General features: G+C 44.9%; 1 protein-coding gene across 10 annotated transcripts in view; it reads right to left on the reverse strand.

Annotated features, from left to right (window-relative positions):
* TNIK (TRAF2 and NCK interacting kinase) overlaps nucleotides 1–20209 on the reverse strand; it is a 340325-nt gene that overhangs the window by 75766 nt on the left and 244350 nt on the right. For all 10 annotated transcript variants that reach the window (XR_006742037.1, XM_036448484.2, XM_036448486.2 and 7 more), the window contains exon 12: nucleotides 15981–16185. Coding sequence is in view for 9 of the 10 variants with exons in the window: in XM_036448484.2 (XP_036304377.1) it covers nucleotides 15981–16185 (205 nt within the window). In the remaining variant the exon portion in view is untranslated. The remainder of the gene's footprint in view (nucleotides 1–15980; nucleotides 16186–20209) is intronic.

Here is a 20209-nt window from a genome sequence, read left to right on the forward strand (position 1 = left end):
TGGCAGATGCCCCACCTAGAAGGACCTTCCTGCAAGTATATTTTCATCCACCTCTTGTTAGAGGCACCTCCAACAGTTACATCACTTAAAATTAGATATTCAGTGGGTTCTTATAAGTTTCCTATTTTGTTTATTTAATTCCTGGTTGGGGGATGACTGATAATACTCGCTCCAGGTTAAAATCATTGTAGCCTTGTTTGATAGAATAGGTCACCAGGGGCTTCTTGTTTTCCTTGTACTCTGTGGAGGTTCCCAAAGAATGATTTTTCTTTAATAACAGTCTGATCCTCTCCATGGGTGTTCCCCCTCCAGCCACATTCTGTGTGGCTGCACATTCAAGTATATGAATCCATAAATATTTTTTTTAATATATTTTATTGACTTTTCACAGAGAGGAAGGGAGAGGGATAGAGAGTTAGAAACATTGATGAGAGAGAAACATCGACCAGCTGCCTCCTGCACACTCCCCACCGGGGATGTGTCCGCAACCAATGTACATGCCCTTGACCGGAATCGAACCTGGGACCTTTCAGTCAGCAGACTGATGCTCTATCCACTGAGCCAAACCGGATTTGGCCATAAATATTTTTTAATGAGAAAGATAATCCTGCACCCTGCTCTTGGGATCCTCAAAAGTTATACATTGATCCCAAGTTCACTATGTAGAACTTTAGGTCTTTAAATTTTTGCAAAAGAATAACCCCTTAATCCTTAAATATTCAATTCATATTACAGTTATAAGAAATAAAACTCATGGGTGCTCATGACAGCTATGGAGTTTGCCTTCCTTTCCTTTTGTTTCGTTATATGTTCTTTTCAGATGGCATTTAACCAATGGAAACGTGTGAACTGCACAGGGTGCTCTGGCTCTTATGGAAATCACGTTGATGAATGGTTAGGCCATAAGTTGCATTTTACAATGTTATCAGAACAGCTGAATAAAGCTAACCACTGTGCCTGTGGTAGGAATATCACCTCCAACATTATTCACAGCACTACTCACCATAACTAGGCGAGTATGTAGGTTTTCAACAATCTCAGAAAGCTCGCCTGAGTAACAAGTTTACTCTTATCTGATGGACAACATGAATCTCGAACTCTGGAATTTGCCTCTTCTCTGAGCTGCCAGCATCTCAGAATCAGGTTGGTGGGTGGCTCCCAGGCAGCTGCACTTGGTCGCCATGCTGTGCCAGGTCCTTGTTTTTCTCTTCTACTTTACAGTCCATTCTGCTTTACTTTATTTTCAGTTGATGTATTAATCTTTGTAAGGGACCTTAGTCCTCTTTGTGGAATGTAGAAAGGTCATAAAGAAGGGTCCACACTAATAAACAAATGAAAACCGAGTCTTGGTCTCCCATATCTTTTGAAAACTCAACACCTTCCTTGAGAAGATCAAAATGAACATAAGCAAGAAAGTGTTGACTTGTCAATGAATATGCCACCTCTGTTTATGTTGCCTGAGCATGTGGTGAAAGTTTTTTCACAGCAGTGGGGACCAAAAGAGCTGGGTAGCTCACTTTAACCAGCTCTCTCCTGTCCAAAACATTTGGAATCCCAGTTTCAGTAACAATAAATCATGCCCTTGCCCTGCTGTGGTCTTTCCAAAAGGAAACCTTAGCAAATGTTAAGTTGTGCAAATGAAATGCCCAGAGCTTCTGTGAAGCTTATACCGAGCAATCCTACTTCAACGTGTGGTCGATTTATGACCTTGAATAAAAGTGAAACAAACTGGTTGGACAGAAGAGAGCTGGTTAAAGTGAGCTACCCAAACATACACAGAGCTGGTGGGGCCTAAAGGGGAATGTAATTCAACCTCCTTTCTACTCATCAAGACAGTAAAAATAGTAATCTCTGTGTAAGGGTGTTTTGTTTTTTTTTAGGTTTTTTTTTTTTAACCTAAACATGTACTCCATCATAGATTATTCTAATTAGAACCTTATACAGCCGTGAAATAAGTGGGGGCAAATATCATTTTTAAATTTCCTTCTTTTATAACCTTTTAGGAAGATTTAATGCCTTGTCAGTGGCCACATGATAAGTTAGGAGAAAATCATGGAATGAATACAAACCATGATGTTGGGCACTGTCTGTGAGTGCCAGGTATTTGCTGGGCAGGTTGACTGACATGCTTCCGTTCATTTAATCCCACAGAGTGATGACAGGGTTTGTTATTATTATTCCCATTTTATAGATAAGCTAATTGAGGCTCAGAGACATGTTTCATGTCTCACAACTGGAAGTGGTGGAGCCTGGAATCAAGCCCAGGTCCGTCTGATTCCATGCTCTTTCCATGCTATGCCCTCCTACCTCCCGGCCCCTAGGGCTCAGGAGAGTGTTCTATCAACTGGAGATTAGTGGGAAGGACGGTAAGAGTGTGGGGGAGGAGCTGAGCTAAAGGCACCTCATCTCACCTGGCACCATCAGCACTTCCTTCAATGTCCTTAAGAAATTCCAGATACTCAGTTGTTTTTATCTCTTTGTCAAACATTCAGGTTGAATTTGAGTCTTGTTCTCATGACATTTGGTAGATTCTAAGAAAACAAGGCTAGATACCATGTGTAAAGATTTTGGGCCCTGAGTCTATCTTTTAGATACATTACACCCATTATATAGACACACAGGTAACATCACACTTGAGAATTAATACCCCATGGCTGTAATATAACATGTCATTGGGGACAGGGGAAGTAGGAGAGGCAAAGGACATAGAGAAAAGAACACTGGGTAAGAAATAAGAACACTAGATTCTAGTCTTGCTCTGCCACGAAAACAAACACTGCAGACCACACAGTCTCAATAAATATTTGTTTAACACATGAGTGAAGTGTTTTATGACCTTGAATAAGTCACCTTAATCTGACCTTCAACAAGGGGGCAGATGAGGTCATCTCACAGGTCTGTTCAGTCTAAAAGAGTCTAAGCAAGGATGTGCCTCATCGCAAAGCAAAAATCTACTAATAGCTTAGAATGAGAAGTGAAACGAAGCAGAAATTCTCTTAGAATTTGCTCTGAGAGAGCTCCTCTTGGTTCATCCTGGTGACCTCCTGGAAGTGGTGAGAGGGGACCCACCGTGGAGGACCCGAGTCAGCTTCTAGAAGAGAGCAGCTGCTGGCACAGGATCTAGTCAGGCTCCTTGGGAAGTACCTCAAACCACCCTCTTGACTCAGAGACTCTGCGCAGACACTCAGAATGAAAGACTATAGCGTGGTCTTTTAAATCGACCACACGGTGAAGTAGGACTGCTCCGTATAAGTTTCACAGAAGCTCTGGGCATTTCATTTGCACATTTTTAACATTTGCTAAGGCTTCCTTTTGGAAAGACCACAGCAGGGCAAGGGCATGATTTCGTGTTACTAAAACTGGGATTCCAAGCCTTTTTTTTTTTTTTTTTTTTTTTTTTTAAATAGAAAGGACATTAAGAGTGATGGTGAAGCAGTTACTATATAATGGAGTAATCAGGATAACAAAAAATAATAATCATTATTGATAATATGAAAAAACACTTATGTCGTGCCTCTTCTGATGCAAGACAGAATTCATGGGATGGTTATAGAGGAGGAACAATACTCTAAGCCCTATACTCATTCAATTCTCACCACAACACTTGTAGGCACAGACTATTGTCATTGTCCCAATTTGATAGCTCAGGAAACTGAGGCACACACAAGATAGCAGCTTGCCCAAGTTCATTCCATTGGTAAGTGCAATGCCAAGACCTCATTCTGTACCTGGCTCATGGCAAACTTGCTCTCTGGGTTGAAAGAAGCTGATTGAGACATTTACGTATACCATGTGAAGGATGATGTCTCATGCTTTTTCAGGTGCTCATTTTTTTCTCTTTCTATTGTCACTTTGTTTCCTACCTTTTCTTCACAGAAACAGTAATCAGAAAACATTAGAAAAGCTAGAAACTTTATACAGATCTCATTCTTTTATTTTATACTCTTTATACTATTAAAGATAAACCATCCAACCTACTCATTCAGACATTTCCTGGAAATTAATTGCCTAAACTATTCCTTTGAACTCTTTGGTCAACTCTTTATTGTTGTTGTTTTTGTTAATCCTTACCTATGGATATTTTCCATTGATTTTTAGAGAAAGTAGAAGGGAAGGGGAGACACACACACACACAGAAACATTGATGTGAGACACATCAATTGGTTGCCTCTCACACACACCCTGATCAAGGCCAGGGATCAAGGTATGTGCCTTTCATCAGAATCAAACCTGGGAGCTTTCAGGCCTCAGGCTGACACTCTATCTACTAAGCCAAACTGGCTAGGACTCCCTGGGTAACCTTTGAACAGGAGGCAGCCCCATGGCTAAGCAGAGGCTGAGCTGCAAGGAGGCTTTAATGAAGTCTTGTCCTGTCTCTTCTTTTGATGCCAGTCAATGTGATTACTCATGAGCTCTTATTATCTCTGAGCCACAACAGTTTCCCCAGGGAGAATGTCTACCTGGCTTTTCCTGGGATTTGCATTGAGGAGCAAGAATGGCCTGATGGACATGCTGAGTACCATCATGCAGGTTAGCATAAAAGTCAAGTGCATATGTAACTCCTAAGTTCCCTTTGCCATTATTTGGAAGCTTAAGACGAAAGCCTAGATTGAGTCCTATGAAAACAAGCCCACTGTAAACCAGCTTATCAATACAATGTCTACAGAGAATGCCACCTTGCACATCTGGGTGTTACTAAAGATGCTAAATTATATCATATGTGGAAAGGTGGCAGGAACAGGTGCCATTTGGGGAAGAGCATTATCACTGCCTCCCAACACTTTTGGGCTGATGTGGAAGGCATTTTAGTTTTCTTTGGCGTACTGTGTATTAATGGAAGGCAGGTCTGTAATGTGCGAATCAATAACAGGCTAAGTTGCTCAAAAATAGAATAGGCTGCATTAAGCCTCTAAAAGTATAAGCAGAGATTATACATTAAACAGGCTAAATGACTCTGTTTGAGGAATATCATCAAGATATTGCTTTGAGAGAAGTGGCTTAGATCACTTTTGAGATCCTTTATCTTCCCCAACCTCTATGAGTCTATAAAACTACTCACTGAAGAAAATAAAAGTGAAATGAAAACAATTCGATTTAAATGTTATGTGGAATAATACTTTTGGTGAAACTATTTTGGTGTCACAATAGTTTTATGGTCAGGAACAACTAAGAATAATGATTATGAAACACAAGAAATGCAGACGAGATGTGATAAGAGGTTCCATGAAGAGCCCAGACAATGGAAGGCAGGTCTGGAATGCAAGTTGCCTACAATCCCTGAGAGGCCATACCTGCCGTCCACCTACGGTCAGCAACTGTCTAGCGTCTTTTTTCAGCATGAAATGCTATATTTATATAAACCAGCATACCTTTCCCATTCCTGGGGAGCATGGGAAGGGGTCTCGGCAAAAGGATTTAAAATATTAGTAGCATTTTAAGATGCACTATAGAATTTCAGCCCAACTTCCTCACGTTGGCAGGAAACCCTTCCCATCAAGGATCGAGGTGACTGCACAGACAAAGCCCCACCTCCTGCATCATGGCAGGCAGTTGGAGTTAGTTGTCCTTCTGGGATCCACACATCCATGCACGCCACATGGCCTCTGAAGCATGGGCATGGGACAAAGCATCCAGTGTGTCAGCCTGGAGCCCAGCTGTTTCATAATTTTTGTTTTCAGTTATTGAAGTAATGCAGCTTAAGTCCAACTAGGAAGCATTCAGTCTTTTTGTCAATGCTGATGATATCCTATATAATAAAAGCCTAATATGCAAATCAATGAAACAGCAGAATGATGGGTTGGTTGGGGGGTGGAGCTGGAGACAGCTAAGGCGGGTGCCAGCAGGCAGAGGGAGGGGACAGTGATCAAGGGTGGGAGGCAGCAACCTGCAGCAGCAGAAGGGTAATGGGGGAAGGGGGCAGGCCAGCTGGTGCAGTCCCAGGAGATCGCCCAGCCACTCGCCTCCCACAGAGGGAGGCCACCAGCTGAGGCAGTGGGGCGATGGGGACTAGGGGCCAGCTGCTCATTGGCTGGCACCATCCCCTGATGGGCCCACCAGTTACCTCCGGCAGAGGGAGGCCAGACTGGCTTAGGCCTGTTCCCTGCAGGGAGTGGGCCTAAACCTGTGGTTGGCAAGCTGCAGCTCGCGAGCCACATGCGGCTCTTTGGCCCTTTGAGTGTAGCTCTTCCACAAAATATCATGGCCTGGGTGAATCTATTTTGAAGAAGTGGCATTAGAAGAAGTTTAAGTTTAAAAAATTTGGCTCTGTTGACTAATTAGTTTGCACACCACTGGCCTAAACCATAAGTTGGACATCCCCCAGGGCTCCCAGACTGTGAGAGTGCACAGGCTGAGCTTGAGCCCCCTACCCCTCCCTAGTGCATGAATTTTCATGCACTGGGCCTCTAGTTCAGGAATAAAAGGCCCCTCTGCCTCCCACCAGAGGCTCCGCTTACAGCACACATCAGGATGCCCACAGTTAATGATTAAATGAATTGAATGCCATTTTTCAGCAGTGTCGATGAATGAACACTCCAGGCCTTAAAAGGAGGGTGTTATTCTTGCTCACGGTACCTCTCTCTTCGGAGGGCCTGGGGACCTGGTCCAGTGGGGATGCCACACTGGTGCAAAGCCACACTCATGTCCTGGCTCCTGCTTCTGCCCACCCAGCCTGCTCAGCTGCATGCAACTCTGAGCTCTTGCCCTGGAAAGAGGTTGACCTAGAGTAGGGGTGTCAAACACAAGGCCCGCGGGCCAAATCCGTCCCGCCAGGCCTTGTGTTTGACACATGTGACCTAGAGGAACAACAGCTAGGCAGATAATGAGAAACCAAGATTTTCCCCTTCCTGTACAGTTGCGTTCTGGAATTTATTCACGTACTCACTGGGTGCCTGGTATGGTTCTAAGTGCTTTGTATGTACTAACTCATTTACTTCTTGAAACTTTCTCTATCCCATTTTATAAATGGGCAAACTGAGGCAGAGAGGTCTTGTCTAAGATCACAAAGGTGTGGCGGCACCTGATTCAAACCCCGGCAGTCTCTTACTATATATACTGTGGAATACCTTCTTGGTGAAGGGGTCACTGCTAGTGCTGGGTCCCTGATGTCCAGAACTTACTAGTCAGGAATCAAAAGGACCCTATCTTCATTACAGGTTTAATTCAGGATTCAATGCAGCCACTTGCAATAATAGGATGATAATTAGACAGTGTTGGAAATGACAGCAAGAAACACTGATAAGAGAATCCACTGAAAAGTAGAGGTGGCCAGGGGAAGGTCTCCTGAGGCTTGCCTGGGAAGAAGAGACCTTCCAAGGTGGCATTTGATCCCCCTAAAGGAGGTACATCCAGGAGGATGAAGATGGGCTGCCTCCCGTGCTGGCTGGGCCAGGACTGCCGGCCAAGGTAACAGCAGATGGACATCCCAGCAAGACACAGGCAGAGGGGTGCTCTCAGGGAAGGACCCTCAAAGAGGGATGGAAAAGTCCCGGCTTTATAGTAAGCAGGAAGGTACATTAGAGAACTAAGAAAGGCAGGGAAATGGAAATGCTATTTATTCAGAAAACCCCGAAAACCAACAAATGAAAAGTAACAGCTTTGAAATCATCAGTTGCACAATGACAATAAAATATTCACCCATGGATATCAATCCATGCCTGTGTCAAACATGGTGCCAGGATTTCTGTATATATGATACCATTTCTCACAACCAAGTAAATAGTATCTTAATTGTGTCTATAAGGAAGCTGAGGTTTAGAGAAGGTAAGCACTTTGCCCAAAGATCACATAGCTGGAAGTACACCTTGGTCTCCACACCTTCAAAGGTGTACTTTGCCTCACAATCTGTTATCCTGCCATTTAAAAAACCAATGACACATTTTACACTTAATGGCTTAACTGAATTCCTAGTAGTATTATATTACAAATATTCTTCCCAAGGCTTAAAAAAAATCTTACCTGTACATTTTTATTTTAATAAATTCAAGAGGATTTTATTGCTGCACATGAAAGAATTCAAATTGTTGGAAGTTATATCCTTGACTTCAGCCAAAGGGACCCAATATCAACAATAATAATAATAACAACTAATAGTGGTTAAGTGTCTTTTAAGTATTGGCCCTATTCTAAGCTTTCTATGAATTAACTAATTTAATCCTCACAATAGCCTTGGGCATAAATGCTATTGTCATTTCTAGTGGTACTAATGAAGAAACTGAGGCACCAGAAAGTTAAAAAAAAAAACTTCTACCTATTAAGGAAAATATCCATTAGCCAAGATACGACTCTCAAGAGAATTTCCCCAAATGCTCTGCACTCACGAGACTTTTAAGAGCTTCGATATATTGCCTTGTACATACCAACTCTTAAAGAGATAATGCAGTTTTCCCCTGCACTTCAATTCCCCTTCCCCTCCCCCCTCCCCCTGCCACCGCTGGCACTTTTTTTGGTCTAAGAGCAACTGAGAGAAACTACTTAGATTCCAAAGAATAAGCTTACAAACACTGGCTTCTCTGGGTTTGGGCTCCAGCTGGCACAGCTCCTGTGACGCTGGCCTGGTTACCCTGAGTGAAAGCAAATGCTAAGAGGGAATGTAAGCAAAAGCTGACCACAAATAGATGAGCGTGTAATCATGTAATTATACAAAGTTCTCTAAATAGAAGTCTGAGGTGGGTTTTGCTAGTAATAGTTAAACTGGACTTGTCAGTAGGATGCTCAAGAAATGGGATACGAGGAAACTCTGAGGGCCCCCAGAGCAGGCAGGTAGTACACAGTGGCCCTCAAATTCAAATCAACAACTTTCGACCTAAAAATCAGATCTGACTTCCTGAGCAAGTAAGTATCTTCTTCCAAAACAAAGAGGAAATGAATATATTTCTAAAGAGTACCACAAACCAATCCCAGCATTCCCCCCATTTTTTTAAATTTATTATTTTTTTTAATATCCTCACCTGAGGATATGTTCTTTCCGTAGATTTACCTGCAACTTTTTGGTGTACAGAATGATGCTTCAACCAATTGAGCCACTCGACCAGGACAAAAACTTAAAAAAGAAAAAAATGTTTTTTTGTTTTTGTTTTTGAAACGAAAGGATCCTGCTATCACAAATGACCTTCGGGCAACATTCACAGAGCTGGTCCCTTTAACTCAATGCTCAACATCAAGGTCTCCTGACGTTCCTTCTGTGTCCTCATCAGTCTTCTTTGCTGGCTTCTCCTCTCCTGCTCTGACTTTTCAGAGTTCAGGCCCAGACTTTCTCTCTCCTCAGTGTAGACGTCCATTACCAGAAGCCAGCAATTCCCACCTTTTCCATCTTTCACCCCTCTTCTACAGCTGTATCTATAATCCAACTGCATCCATGGCATCACCATTGGCCACTTCATAGGCAGCTTACACTCACTGTGTTCCAAACCGATCTCATTCTCCTCCTCCCAAACCTGGTCCTCCACCTGGATGGTCTAGTCCGATGTCGGGAACCTTCTGGGACTGCCCACTCTGCTTCACCTCTGACCTCTAGTCCACGATCAGGTCCTGCATGCTCCACAAGCAACATCTCTCTCAACTGCATCCACTTTTCTCAATCCATCTAAAGCACTCCCCTCTCAGGCTTGGACTACCATGTCTCTCCCACTTGTGCTCCTTCCAATCCCTCTCCTTACAACAGCCAAAGTTCCATTTTAAAACTGCAGATCTGCCCTCACTGGTTTAACTCATTGGGTAGAGCATCAGCCTGTGGACTAAAGGGTCCCGGGATGATTCTCATCAAGGGCACAAGCCCAGGTTGCAAGCTTGATCCCCAGTAGGGAGTGTGCAGGAGGAAGCTTGTTGATGATTCTCATCATTGATGTTTCTATAATATCTCTCTCCTTTCCTCTCTGAAATAAATAAAAATACATTTTAATGAAAGTTTTAAAAAAGTAAATAAAAATAAGACTGCAAATCTGATCATATTCTCTTGATTAACATGTGAATATTTCCCCTCTATTCTTTTTTAAAATAAATATATTTTATTGATTTTTTTTTTTTTTTTTTTTTTTTTACAGTGAAGAAGGGAGAGGGATAGAGAGCTAGAAACATCGATGAGAGAGAAACATCGATCAGCTGCCTCCTGGACACCCTGCATTGGGGATGTGCCCGCAACCAAGGTACATGCCCTGGACTAGAATCGAACCTGGGACTTCTCAGTCCACAGACCAACACTCTATCCACTAAGCCAAACCGGTTTTGGCTTTCCCCACTATTCTTAAAGTAAAATTCAAAACTCCTTAGCTTGGCCTAAGAAGCCCTGCTTCCCTGCCTATATCCTCTGCTCTCCTTCAGCTGGACTCCAATCAACTTGACTCCCAGCCAGGCTAGGCTCGTGTCCCCGTGGTTCATGCTCATAGTGCACATCCTTCTCCACCACATCACTCTGGCAATGATGATGAATGATTACTTGGGTGAATATTTGTGTAATGCCTGTTTCCCTCACAGACCTAGTCTTCACAAGAGCAGACTGTATTCCCAGTGTCCTGCATAGTGGAAGCAGGCAATCATTAAATTTGTTAAACGACTGCCTGCAGAAAGAAAGGTTTTAATTCTACTGTACACTTAAACAACAACAACAAAAACAGTTGGACTCGATGTCCTTGAATGCCTCAGTCACCATAAGATGCTAGAGGCTTAGAGGGAACTCACTGCTGAGACTGCCAGTCTCTCATTCTGTACAGTAGGGCTCCACTACTACTAGCCAATAAGATATTGGTGGCATTTCTTAAAAAAAACAACAACAAAAAAACAAAAAAACAAAAAAATACTTCAGATGATAGAACCAAAGCAGGATGCTATCTTTTAGGTAGAACTGGTTGTTTTATCACTGGATGATGTCATGTGGTCTTGAAGGCACTCTGAGACCCAGGTGGCTTAAAAAACTTAACACAATTCTCTGAAGGATAAAAGTTCCTACCATGGAGCAAGTTGGCACACTCCTGGGGTCAATTTGATTCATTCCTGTGACTTAAATATACTCTTTGCAAAATGAAGTATAAAAAGTTTTCTGCAAGTTGAAAAAAATATATATATATATACATATCAGTAGTATCATCTCAAACCCTTGAGCAGAATCAGGCATCATCATAACCTTCTGCCCAAGGTCAGTATCTGCAAAGATGACCAGAATGGTGTCCCAACACCTCCTGGCTCCTCACTCTGTAGTAGAGAATAAAATAAATTGTGCTTTGTCTAGGCCAAGCAATGAAAAAGTTTATTGGACTGGGTAAAATACAAGAAGTCCTCTACATGCGCTGTCTCATTATTGCTGGGCTCATTCCCCTGAGCTGGGTTTCATCAAGTTCCCAGTTATAAATTATACTCTGTTGTTGGACACAGCTGAGAATCTTGCATTCACCATTTAACTGGCTTGAAGCCACACCTTTTTCACAAGCTGAAATGACTACCGTCACTGTACAAAGTCCTTCCAAGAATATGCGGATACTGATTTAGAACCACGCCAGATCCACGTGGTGACCCATAAATAGCAAAGGACATGCAGGGCTTCCTTAGAAAGCTCTGGTCGGAGGTGACATCTGAGATCACAGAGGATGACAATGGCTGTAACCTACACAGCCTCATGTGACCAAAAGGACATCTGAAGGGCCTTTATTTGGAAATGGGAATGCATTTCCCAGCATGCCTACACAAGCCTACCTGACCACAGCAATATAACATTTGCAAGTCTACCTATGGGCTTTAACTGCTTCCATGTGATGTTGTAGTTTAAGTTCTTACTTAGGACACCAGAAACTCAGGTCATCACCTCAGGCCAGGGCAGCAGACGAGAATGGGGATCCAGCAGGAGAAGGACATAGGAGGGGCGTCCCTGGTGGCAGAGATAATCCTTTACTCAGGGGTTCAGAATTTACAGCCACCTGAGCCTTCATATTTCTTTTTCTTCCCTACTGAACAATAGGGGCAAGATATAGGATCAAAAGCTAAAGCAGGTATAAGCTCTTGATGTCCTTCAGTCACAAGCATTCCTGCTTCTGGTGAGAAGCCAGGGCTCATGCACACTGGGGCAGAAAGTGTCCTTTGGCATGCAGTCGCCTTCTGTGCAGGTGGAGACAGACAGGGTGTGTTCTCATGGATACGTGTGCCCCACTGAGTCTGAACACTGACCTGTACCTAAGGAAGAGGCTATGGAAATGCCACCTAAGAAGAGTTGTGAGGAAGCCTCGGCAGGGGCTCTGACTGGGAGCAAGAGAGCCAGAACCCGGCTCAAAGATGAGCACTGCTGTGTGCAGCTCCCCTGCCTTGGCTCAGACATTCTTGAATGATCAGGGCAAAAGGCCACTGAGGGAGAGGCCAGGTGAAGACTACGGAAAAGCACGCTGACGGTGACTCATCAGCGGCGAGGCAGGACGGGTGCAGCGACAGCACTTGGGCTCCAAAGTCCGACCCCTGGCTTTTGAAACCTGGTTTCTTTCAAAGCCGTGTGACTTTGAACAAGCTATTAATCTCTGTGAGGCTTGGCTGCATTATCTTTAAACTGGGGTTACGCTGAGGATTAAGTGGGCCAATTTGCATAAAGTGCTGAACAGAATACCTGTCATATGGTAAGTGCTTCGTAACTGTTAGGAACGATGATTCCAGCAACTTAATAAAAAAGCATTTAAAGCTCAAATGCATCAAACTAGGTAAGAGGGAACAAAATCGAAAACATCAAAACAACAAAATAATACGATGAAACCTCAGAAAAGATATTGCATTAACTAAGGATCTAAGTCCAAGAGCCAAAGGTCTTTTAGTCCTTACATTTAAATAAAAATAAAAAGAAGGGAATGTGTGTGTGCCCATGCACATGTTTGCATTCTTCAGCATTTCAAATGGGATAATGGGTTTTTTTCTAGGGTTACACGGCAAGTACTTTTAGCCCCAAATGCAATGTAACAAATCACTGCATAAGGAACTTAGGGAGGCAAACAGCTAAAGTTTTCATGATGTGATGCTCCAATGATGATGCAGCCTTGGGAAATGCTCATGGAAGAAATAAACCACAAGCCAGGGCAAAAAGCAGGAAAGGCAGGATTTGGGGGCAGTGCTTAGCTGGGGTGTGACCAAGAGTCTAGGGAGTAAAACCTTTAATCCAAAGAGCAGCGGCTCTTGGTCCTCAGAGACCAGAGAGCTTGGAGGGAACGGTGTGGCCCTTGGCTAGAGGCCAGTAGGACAGGCCCAAACTGGCCTGGGTGGGCTGGAGGTGACACCAGAAGCACAGCTACAAGGATATGTCAGACTTTCACTAGCACCCAGGAGAGAAACCACGGGTGCAGGCAGCTTCCCTGTTACTCCACACACTTCACTTCTGAAAGCGGCCTGACCACATCCACTCTGCCTCCCCCCTGCCTCTGCCAGCTCCTCTGAATGTCTCTGCGCCTCACCACTGCAGTGCCTCTTTCTACGACGGTGTTAGTCTCAGACTAGAAGATGGTGAGCTTTAAACTTCTCAAGTACCGAGTGCTCTTTTCTTTAAAAAAAATCTTTTTATTGATTTCAGAGAGGAAAGGAGAGGGAGAGAGAGATAAAAATATCAATGATGAGAGAATCATCTATTGGCTGCCTCCTGCAAGCTCCCCGCTGGGGATGGAGCCCACAGCCCTGGCATGTGCCTGGAATGGAACTAGGACCTCCTAGTTCATGGTCGACGCTCAAACACTGAGCCAAATTGGCGGGGCAATGTGCTGAGCGTTCTTCACACAGACAATATTACAGACTTACATACTTAGATGGGAAAGAGCTTCATTTGCCTACTTCTACCCGCAGAAGCCTACAAGTTCCAATTTTGAGGATCACAGTTCAAGGCTCTGACACTGATGTGCATTTACCATTTCAGGGCCCTCGGTGAACAATGGGACCAGAGAGACCTGGTGTGAATCCCCGGCTCACCTGCCCTGCCACATGGAACTAATTACTTCCCCTCCCTGAAGCTCAGGTTCCTCCCGCTAAATGGGGGATGATATGCACTTTGCATGAGAAATGATGAATAAATGCAAAGAGATAATGATAGGAGATAAGATCTTGGATATCAGCAAAGTACCCCACCCGGCCCCTGACACACAGAAGTCCCTCAATACTAGTAATTGCAAGGGTAGGATAGTATTGCTGCTGGTCTGCATATTAATATTCCAGAGCCCCAAAGAGGTTTATGGGACTCACTGCAAACTGAAACTGATGCCCTGAATGAGCCATTTCAAAAGCAATCTGCTCCTGCTGTCTGCAATTCACCCCCCTTAACTGCAAGGGCCACTGGACAGTGCAAGTAAACCGTGTAAAGCAGTATTTCCCAAACTTTTGACATATGTGTACCCCTTCTATAATTTTCCTAACGCTGAGTACCCGTCGTATTCATGAGAATGTAGAATTAGGCGCAGCTAAGCACGGTGCAGTGCATATCCCCACCAAACTCCAGGGCAATGCATAATCCCACCAAACTCTTTCCGTACCCCCGGGGGTACGCATACCACACTTTGGGAAACACTCCTGTAAAGAGTTAACAGGGAGCATGACAGTGTTTGGGAAAACTGTAAAATTCCTGCCCCATTACTGCACAGTTGGTGAACCTTTCATCTGCCACCCAACTTCCTCTGCTCTGTCAGCTTCCTAATTGTCTAGAGCACATGTGTCAAACACAAGGCCCGCGGGCCAAATCCGTCCCGCCAGGCCTTGCAATGTGGCCCGCACTGCGCTGTCATCACTGCACTCCGCTGCGTTTCCATCACAATGACAGTTTATGACTGTTCAGTAAACCATTCGGCCCGTGATTTAGGCTGGATTTTAGATTTTGGCCCCTTCTCTGATTGAGTTCGACACCCCTAGTCTAGAGGATGTGATGTATCTGGCACAGGAAGGAGGCCTCAGAGCAAGGTTCTGGGAAGGAGGCTTTAATAAGCGTCTGGGCTGTAAGACCACAAAGGAAAGAGCCTCGGCCAGGACAAGCCATGCCGGAGGTATGGTTCCCCACAAAAATGAGAGCAATGCCTGCAGGTGAAGGCAAGTTCTCGCCCACAAGCTGGAAGACAAGCCCCGGGACACAACGGTGTCTGGAAGGCCTTGCAGATGCTTTCCTCGGTGTGCAGAGGAGTAACAAAGGAGTGTCAATAAAAGCAGACCTGCTTCTCCACACTTGACAATTCACTTACCTGCTTACTCACTGTGGTCCAGTTAACACCTGTATTTCCCTTCTTAATCATGGACTCATTCATTTGTCATTAGTTCATTCATTCCACTAATGTTTATGAGGCATCTGTGTGCTAGGCACTGTTTGGGGCATTGAAGATCTATCAGGGATAAAAGGGACAAAATCCCCTGTCCTCAGAGGCTTAAATTCCAGTGGAGAGAGACAACAGATGAAGATACATACAGAGAATGTGAAAAGGTGATAGGAGCTATGTAAAAATAAGAAAGCAGGGAAGACAAGGACGTGCCAGAGAGAGGAGTGTGATTTTAAGTAAGGTGGTCAAGGAGGCCTCATGAGAAGGTCATCTTTTATTTTTAAATATATTTTTATTGATTTCAGAGAGGAAGGAAGAGGGAGAGAGAGAGAGACATCAATGATGAGAGAGAATCATTGATTGGCTGCCTCCTGCATGCCCTCAACTGGGGATTGAGCCCACAACCTGGGGACGTGCCGACTGGGAATCGAACCAGTGACCTCTTGGTTCATAGGTTGAGCTCAACCACTGAGAAACACTGGCCAGACAAGAAAGTGATATTTGAGCTAGGCTTGAGGGGTTGAGGGCATCCCAGCTTTCTGCAGTGCCTACATCATGGTCATACCATGCCAAGCCCTTTATTTCTAAGAGCATTCCGCCTCATCCTCCGTGGCATTTAAGGTGTGTGTGCTCCCAGCAGGCTAGGCCTGACCTCAGGGTGGGATCTGGGCCCACAGTGGGTACCCAGGGAATGATCCCATCCAGGAGAGGTGGAGTGCAAAGGCAGCCGGGCATGCTCACCTCCTCCAGCCGCCGCCGCTGCTCCTTCTGCTCCTCGATGCGCTTCTGGCGCTCGGCCAGCAGCTGCCGCTTGTGCTCCTCGTTCTCCCGCTGCTGCTGCTCCAGCTGCTGCCTCCGCAGCGCCTCGGACCGCTCCTTGTTGGCCAGCTGCAGCCGCAGGAAGTCCCGCCGCAGGGTCGACTCTCCTGGCAGGTTCAGAATGGAGCTGTGGGCAGGACAGAGAAGTCAGGACCCCACATGGGGCAAGAGCAACTGCTACCTTGGGTCTTGGGGGAGGAGATCAGGGCAATTAAATAGCCCCTCTAAAGGAACCACTTGCTCAAGCACAGGCTCTTAGGTCCTCCATTAAGTATATTACTCACCTCCAAAGGAAACAGAGTCAAAGTCAGAGACTAGTGTCCAGACTCACTTTCAGTTGACTACTGCATACACATGCTGTCCCCTCCTTAGAGGGATGCCACATTCCAGAGGCCACCCTGCTCTCACCCTTGTGACATGGCAAAGATCTCTTTCTAAAGTCTTTAGTGTGTGTGCAAGCCCTGAGCCCCAGACCAGCTTATTTTCACATTTAAGAAAGGCAAGAACAAAGCCAGAAAAGAAAAATTAATCCGGAGCTGAGGGAGCCTACTCTCCTTCGAGAAGCATAGTCCACCCTCACTCACATCACCTCCTTGACTTCTGTACCAAAACACAGGAGACAAAGGGCAGGCTGCTCACGTGAAGATGTGATGAGCCAGGAAGGGACAGTGCGAGGTCCAAGTCGACAGAGCAGGACTTGAACCCAAGTCTGCCAAGTCCGAGGGGTCAGGACTTTTTTTTGTGACCCTCTCCCCCATTAAAGTGAAGTTAAGCCAAAACTGGTTTGGCTCAGTGGATAGAGTGTCGGCCTGCGGACTGAAAGGTCCCGGGTTCGATTCCAGTCAAGGGCATGTACCTTGGTCGGGGGCACATCCCCAGTGGGGGTTGTGCAAGAGGCAGCTGATCAATGATTCTCTCTCATCGATGTTTCTAACTCTCTATCCCTCTCTCTTCCTCTCTGTGAAAAATCAATAAAATATATTTTAAAAAAAAAAGTGAAGTTAAGTGGTTTGGTTCTGGTCATAGAGGGTGCATGCAACTGGAACTTCAACAAGCTCACTGATCCTAGATTCTCTTTAAGAACTGTGAGTCTCAATTCTACCTTACCTGCAAAATGGCCATTAGGCACATGCGTGTACATGTATGTGTTTGCATGTGCATGTGGCAGAGAGAACAAGGAGGGCAGAGGAACACCAAAAGCACTGCTGTCCTACTCATCATCCAACTGCATGTGTATAACTCAAAGTCACAGGCACAACAGCCTAACAGACAGGTAGAAAATGGCTCTTATTTGTTCATACAAACCTAGCCCCTTTAATCTTTCTGGCAGCTCTCACTTGAAATAACTACATTAAATAATTGTTTGAGTGCCTACTACATAGCAGGCTTTAGTGTATACAGTAGGAGGTAACCAAATTCTTTCTCTATAGTTTCCTTCTTGTGGGAAAGACTGAAAAATAATTAGGCAGACAGACCAATAATTACAAATAGCACAATTTCAGGTACTGATTGGCTCTACAGAAGATAAAGTGTAATAGTGTAAAGTGATAGTGGCAAGGGTGCTGGGGTAAAGATTAGGGTTCTGCTTTGGATGGGGTGATCAGGGAAGACCTCTCCAAGAAGTTGAGCTAAGACTCAACTGATAAAGAGTCAGTCTTAAGAAGAGGTAGGGAAGAATCCTTCAGGCAGAAGAAAAAGCAAGTACAGCTGAGCCATGAATAACACGGGGGTTAGGGATGCTCACCACTGCCTTGTGCAGTAGAAAATCTGTGCATAACTTTGGACTCCCCCAAAACTTAGTTATTACTCAATATCCATCAAGGACTGGTTCTAGGAATACCACCCCACCCCCCACAATCCCCTTGCAGATAGATACCCAAATCCAAGGATGGTCTAGACCCGTGTATAAACGGCATATGTCAATGCACAAAGTCAGCCTTATGTATCTGAGTGCATGGGCAGTTCAAAACCATGTTAAGGGTCAGCTATATAGAGGCCTGTGGTGGGGACAGGTGTGGCCTCTTCAAGTAACTGAGCTCCAGCTGGTCTTTCCCAGAGCAGAGGGAACAACAGGGAGCGTGGTAGGAGAGGTCAGAGAGACAGGGAAGTGAGGGCAGAGCCACTCAAGGAAAAGTTAAGCAGGAGAGTAACATGATATGACTTGTTTGGCTGCTGAATGGACGAGAGTCTGCAGGGGTAGGAGGACAAGCCAGGCCACCAGGTGGGCTGCTCCTGAAGTGGCTCTGGGGTGGAGACTTCAGGGCAGGAGTGGCAGCGATGGAAGTTGGGAGAATCATGTGGGACAGAATTCATGAAATCTGTTGGTGGATCTGTGTGGATTGAAGGGTGACTTGCAGGTTTGGCCTTGGCACCTGGGCAATAGTGGTGACAACAACTGAGACGGAGAATGCTGGTGGGAGGAGCCGCTTTGGAGGCAGCTGATAAGGTGATAATTCTGTTCTGGAAATTGGATAGCGTGCTATGTGAGATACTGCCCGAAAATGACATAAAAAGCCTTCGTTTATAACATTGCAAAGACAGTGCTTGGATTCTACTAACAATCCTCCCCTAAAATGTACAGTCTTTGTGTAGAACTCCAAAGCAAACCCCAAATGACAACGCTTATCTTCGCAGGCCACCTGCTCTGTGCAAAAGGGGGGGGGGGAGAGAAGGGGGAGGGGCTTCTCGACCCTCACGTGCACACGAGGACGCTGGATCAATGTCAGGTGACCTGAGCTGTATTACTGACTCCATCATTAACTCGCTGTGTGACCAGGTTGCCACCCTTGGACTGTTTGTTACCTCATTTCTAAAATGAAATAACCACGGTCTCTTTCTACTTTTCAGGATTTCATGAAGATTATTAATTAGATGTGTCCATAAAACTGGACTTGGAACATAGTCTTCGACGTGATCTAATGACATGTTACAATTATAGAAATGTCAAGGCATGGCTAGATTGGCTCACTAAGTGACTGCTAACATGCAGTTTAGCAAGCATTAGTTAAAAAGGGCTTTTTTCAAGATCTCTGCAGAGAGATCAGAGTGACTGACAGGGCCGCCTGGGTGAGCTTTGGAAAACAACGTACAGCTTCTCTGAAAGCAGGGCATTTGGTCCTTAGCTTGACAAGAACGATCATTTGCCATGTCACAACTTGACAGTCATCATCTCAAGGCTGCTAAGCCAGGGGTGGCCAGGATGTTAAGTATTAGCTGGAGGGAAAGAATCATCTCTCAGTCTTTGACCTTGAGAAGTCCTGAAACAGAAAAACCGGGTGGCCCAGCAAGCTCAGTCCCGCCTGCCTTGTGCCTGGTATTTTGGCAACAATCCAGCTTGGTAGGTCTGAGTTAGCTCCAGAAAGGAACCCACAGCCCATCCTAGCAGTGAATGAGCAAGCCCCTTCCTTGGTCAAGAAGCTCCGCCTCCACAGTATGGGAACTGCTCCTTTTTTAGGAGCACTGGGTTTCCCTCCTGGGGTGGCTGATGAATGAAGACCCATATATCCCAGGGATGTTTCTACTTGTGCATTTTCCCCAGTTAATCTCACTTCACCCGAACTGCGTGCCCACTGTGATGTGTGTGACTGTGTCCTAAGCTCTCTGAACTGCCGCCAGCTGAATTCTCTCACGAAAGAGAGATCCTGGCAGTGTGAGCACACTGGCATTAATTATTTATAAACACAGACTGGAAGAAAGTTGGAATCAAAGTCAAGTGAAATTCAAAAGGTAGAGATGATAATAATTAAGCAGCACTTGATTCTGGGGTCTGACAACATGACAACAGGAGTGGGCATGAAAGTCTCTATTTAGGGTTCAGTGCTAGAGTATAATTTGATTTTCTGGAAATGGTTTCCTCTTGAATTAGGCTGTGGGGTGAAAATACCGAGGCCTGTGACAAGAACAGTGGCTGCCCAAATGGCCTTCTCAAAGGTATGAATTGAATGACTCATGTCCAAAAATACCACGTAGGTCTCCAGAAAGATGTAGTTTTAGGTGGTTTTAGTCCTGTATCACTCAGATGATCGCCTGCTGCCCATTCTACACATTACAGATGTGAAGAAACAAGGCCTTAGAATAGAGACCATCACCGAAACTGGTTTGGCTCACTGGATAAAGCGTTGGCTTTCGGACTGAAAGATCCTTGGTTCGAT

The sequence above is a fragment of the Pipistrellus kuhlii genome, unplaced genomic scaffold (genome assembly GCF_014108245.1).
Source record: "Pipistrellus kuhlii isolate mPipKuh1 unplaced genomic scaffold, mPipKuh1.p scaffold_m20_p_2, whole genome shotgun sequence".
Lineage (NCBI taxonomy): Eukaryota > Metazoa > Chordata > Mammalia > Chiroptera > Vespertilionidae > Pipistrellus > Pipistrellus kuhlii.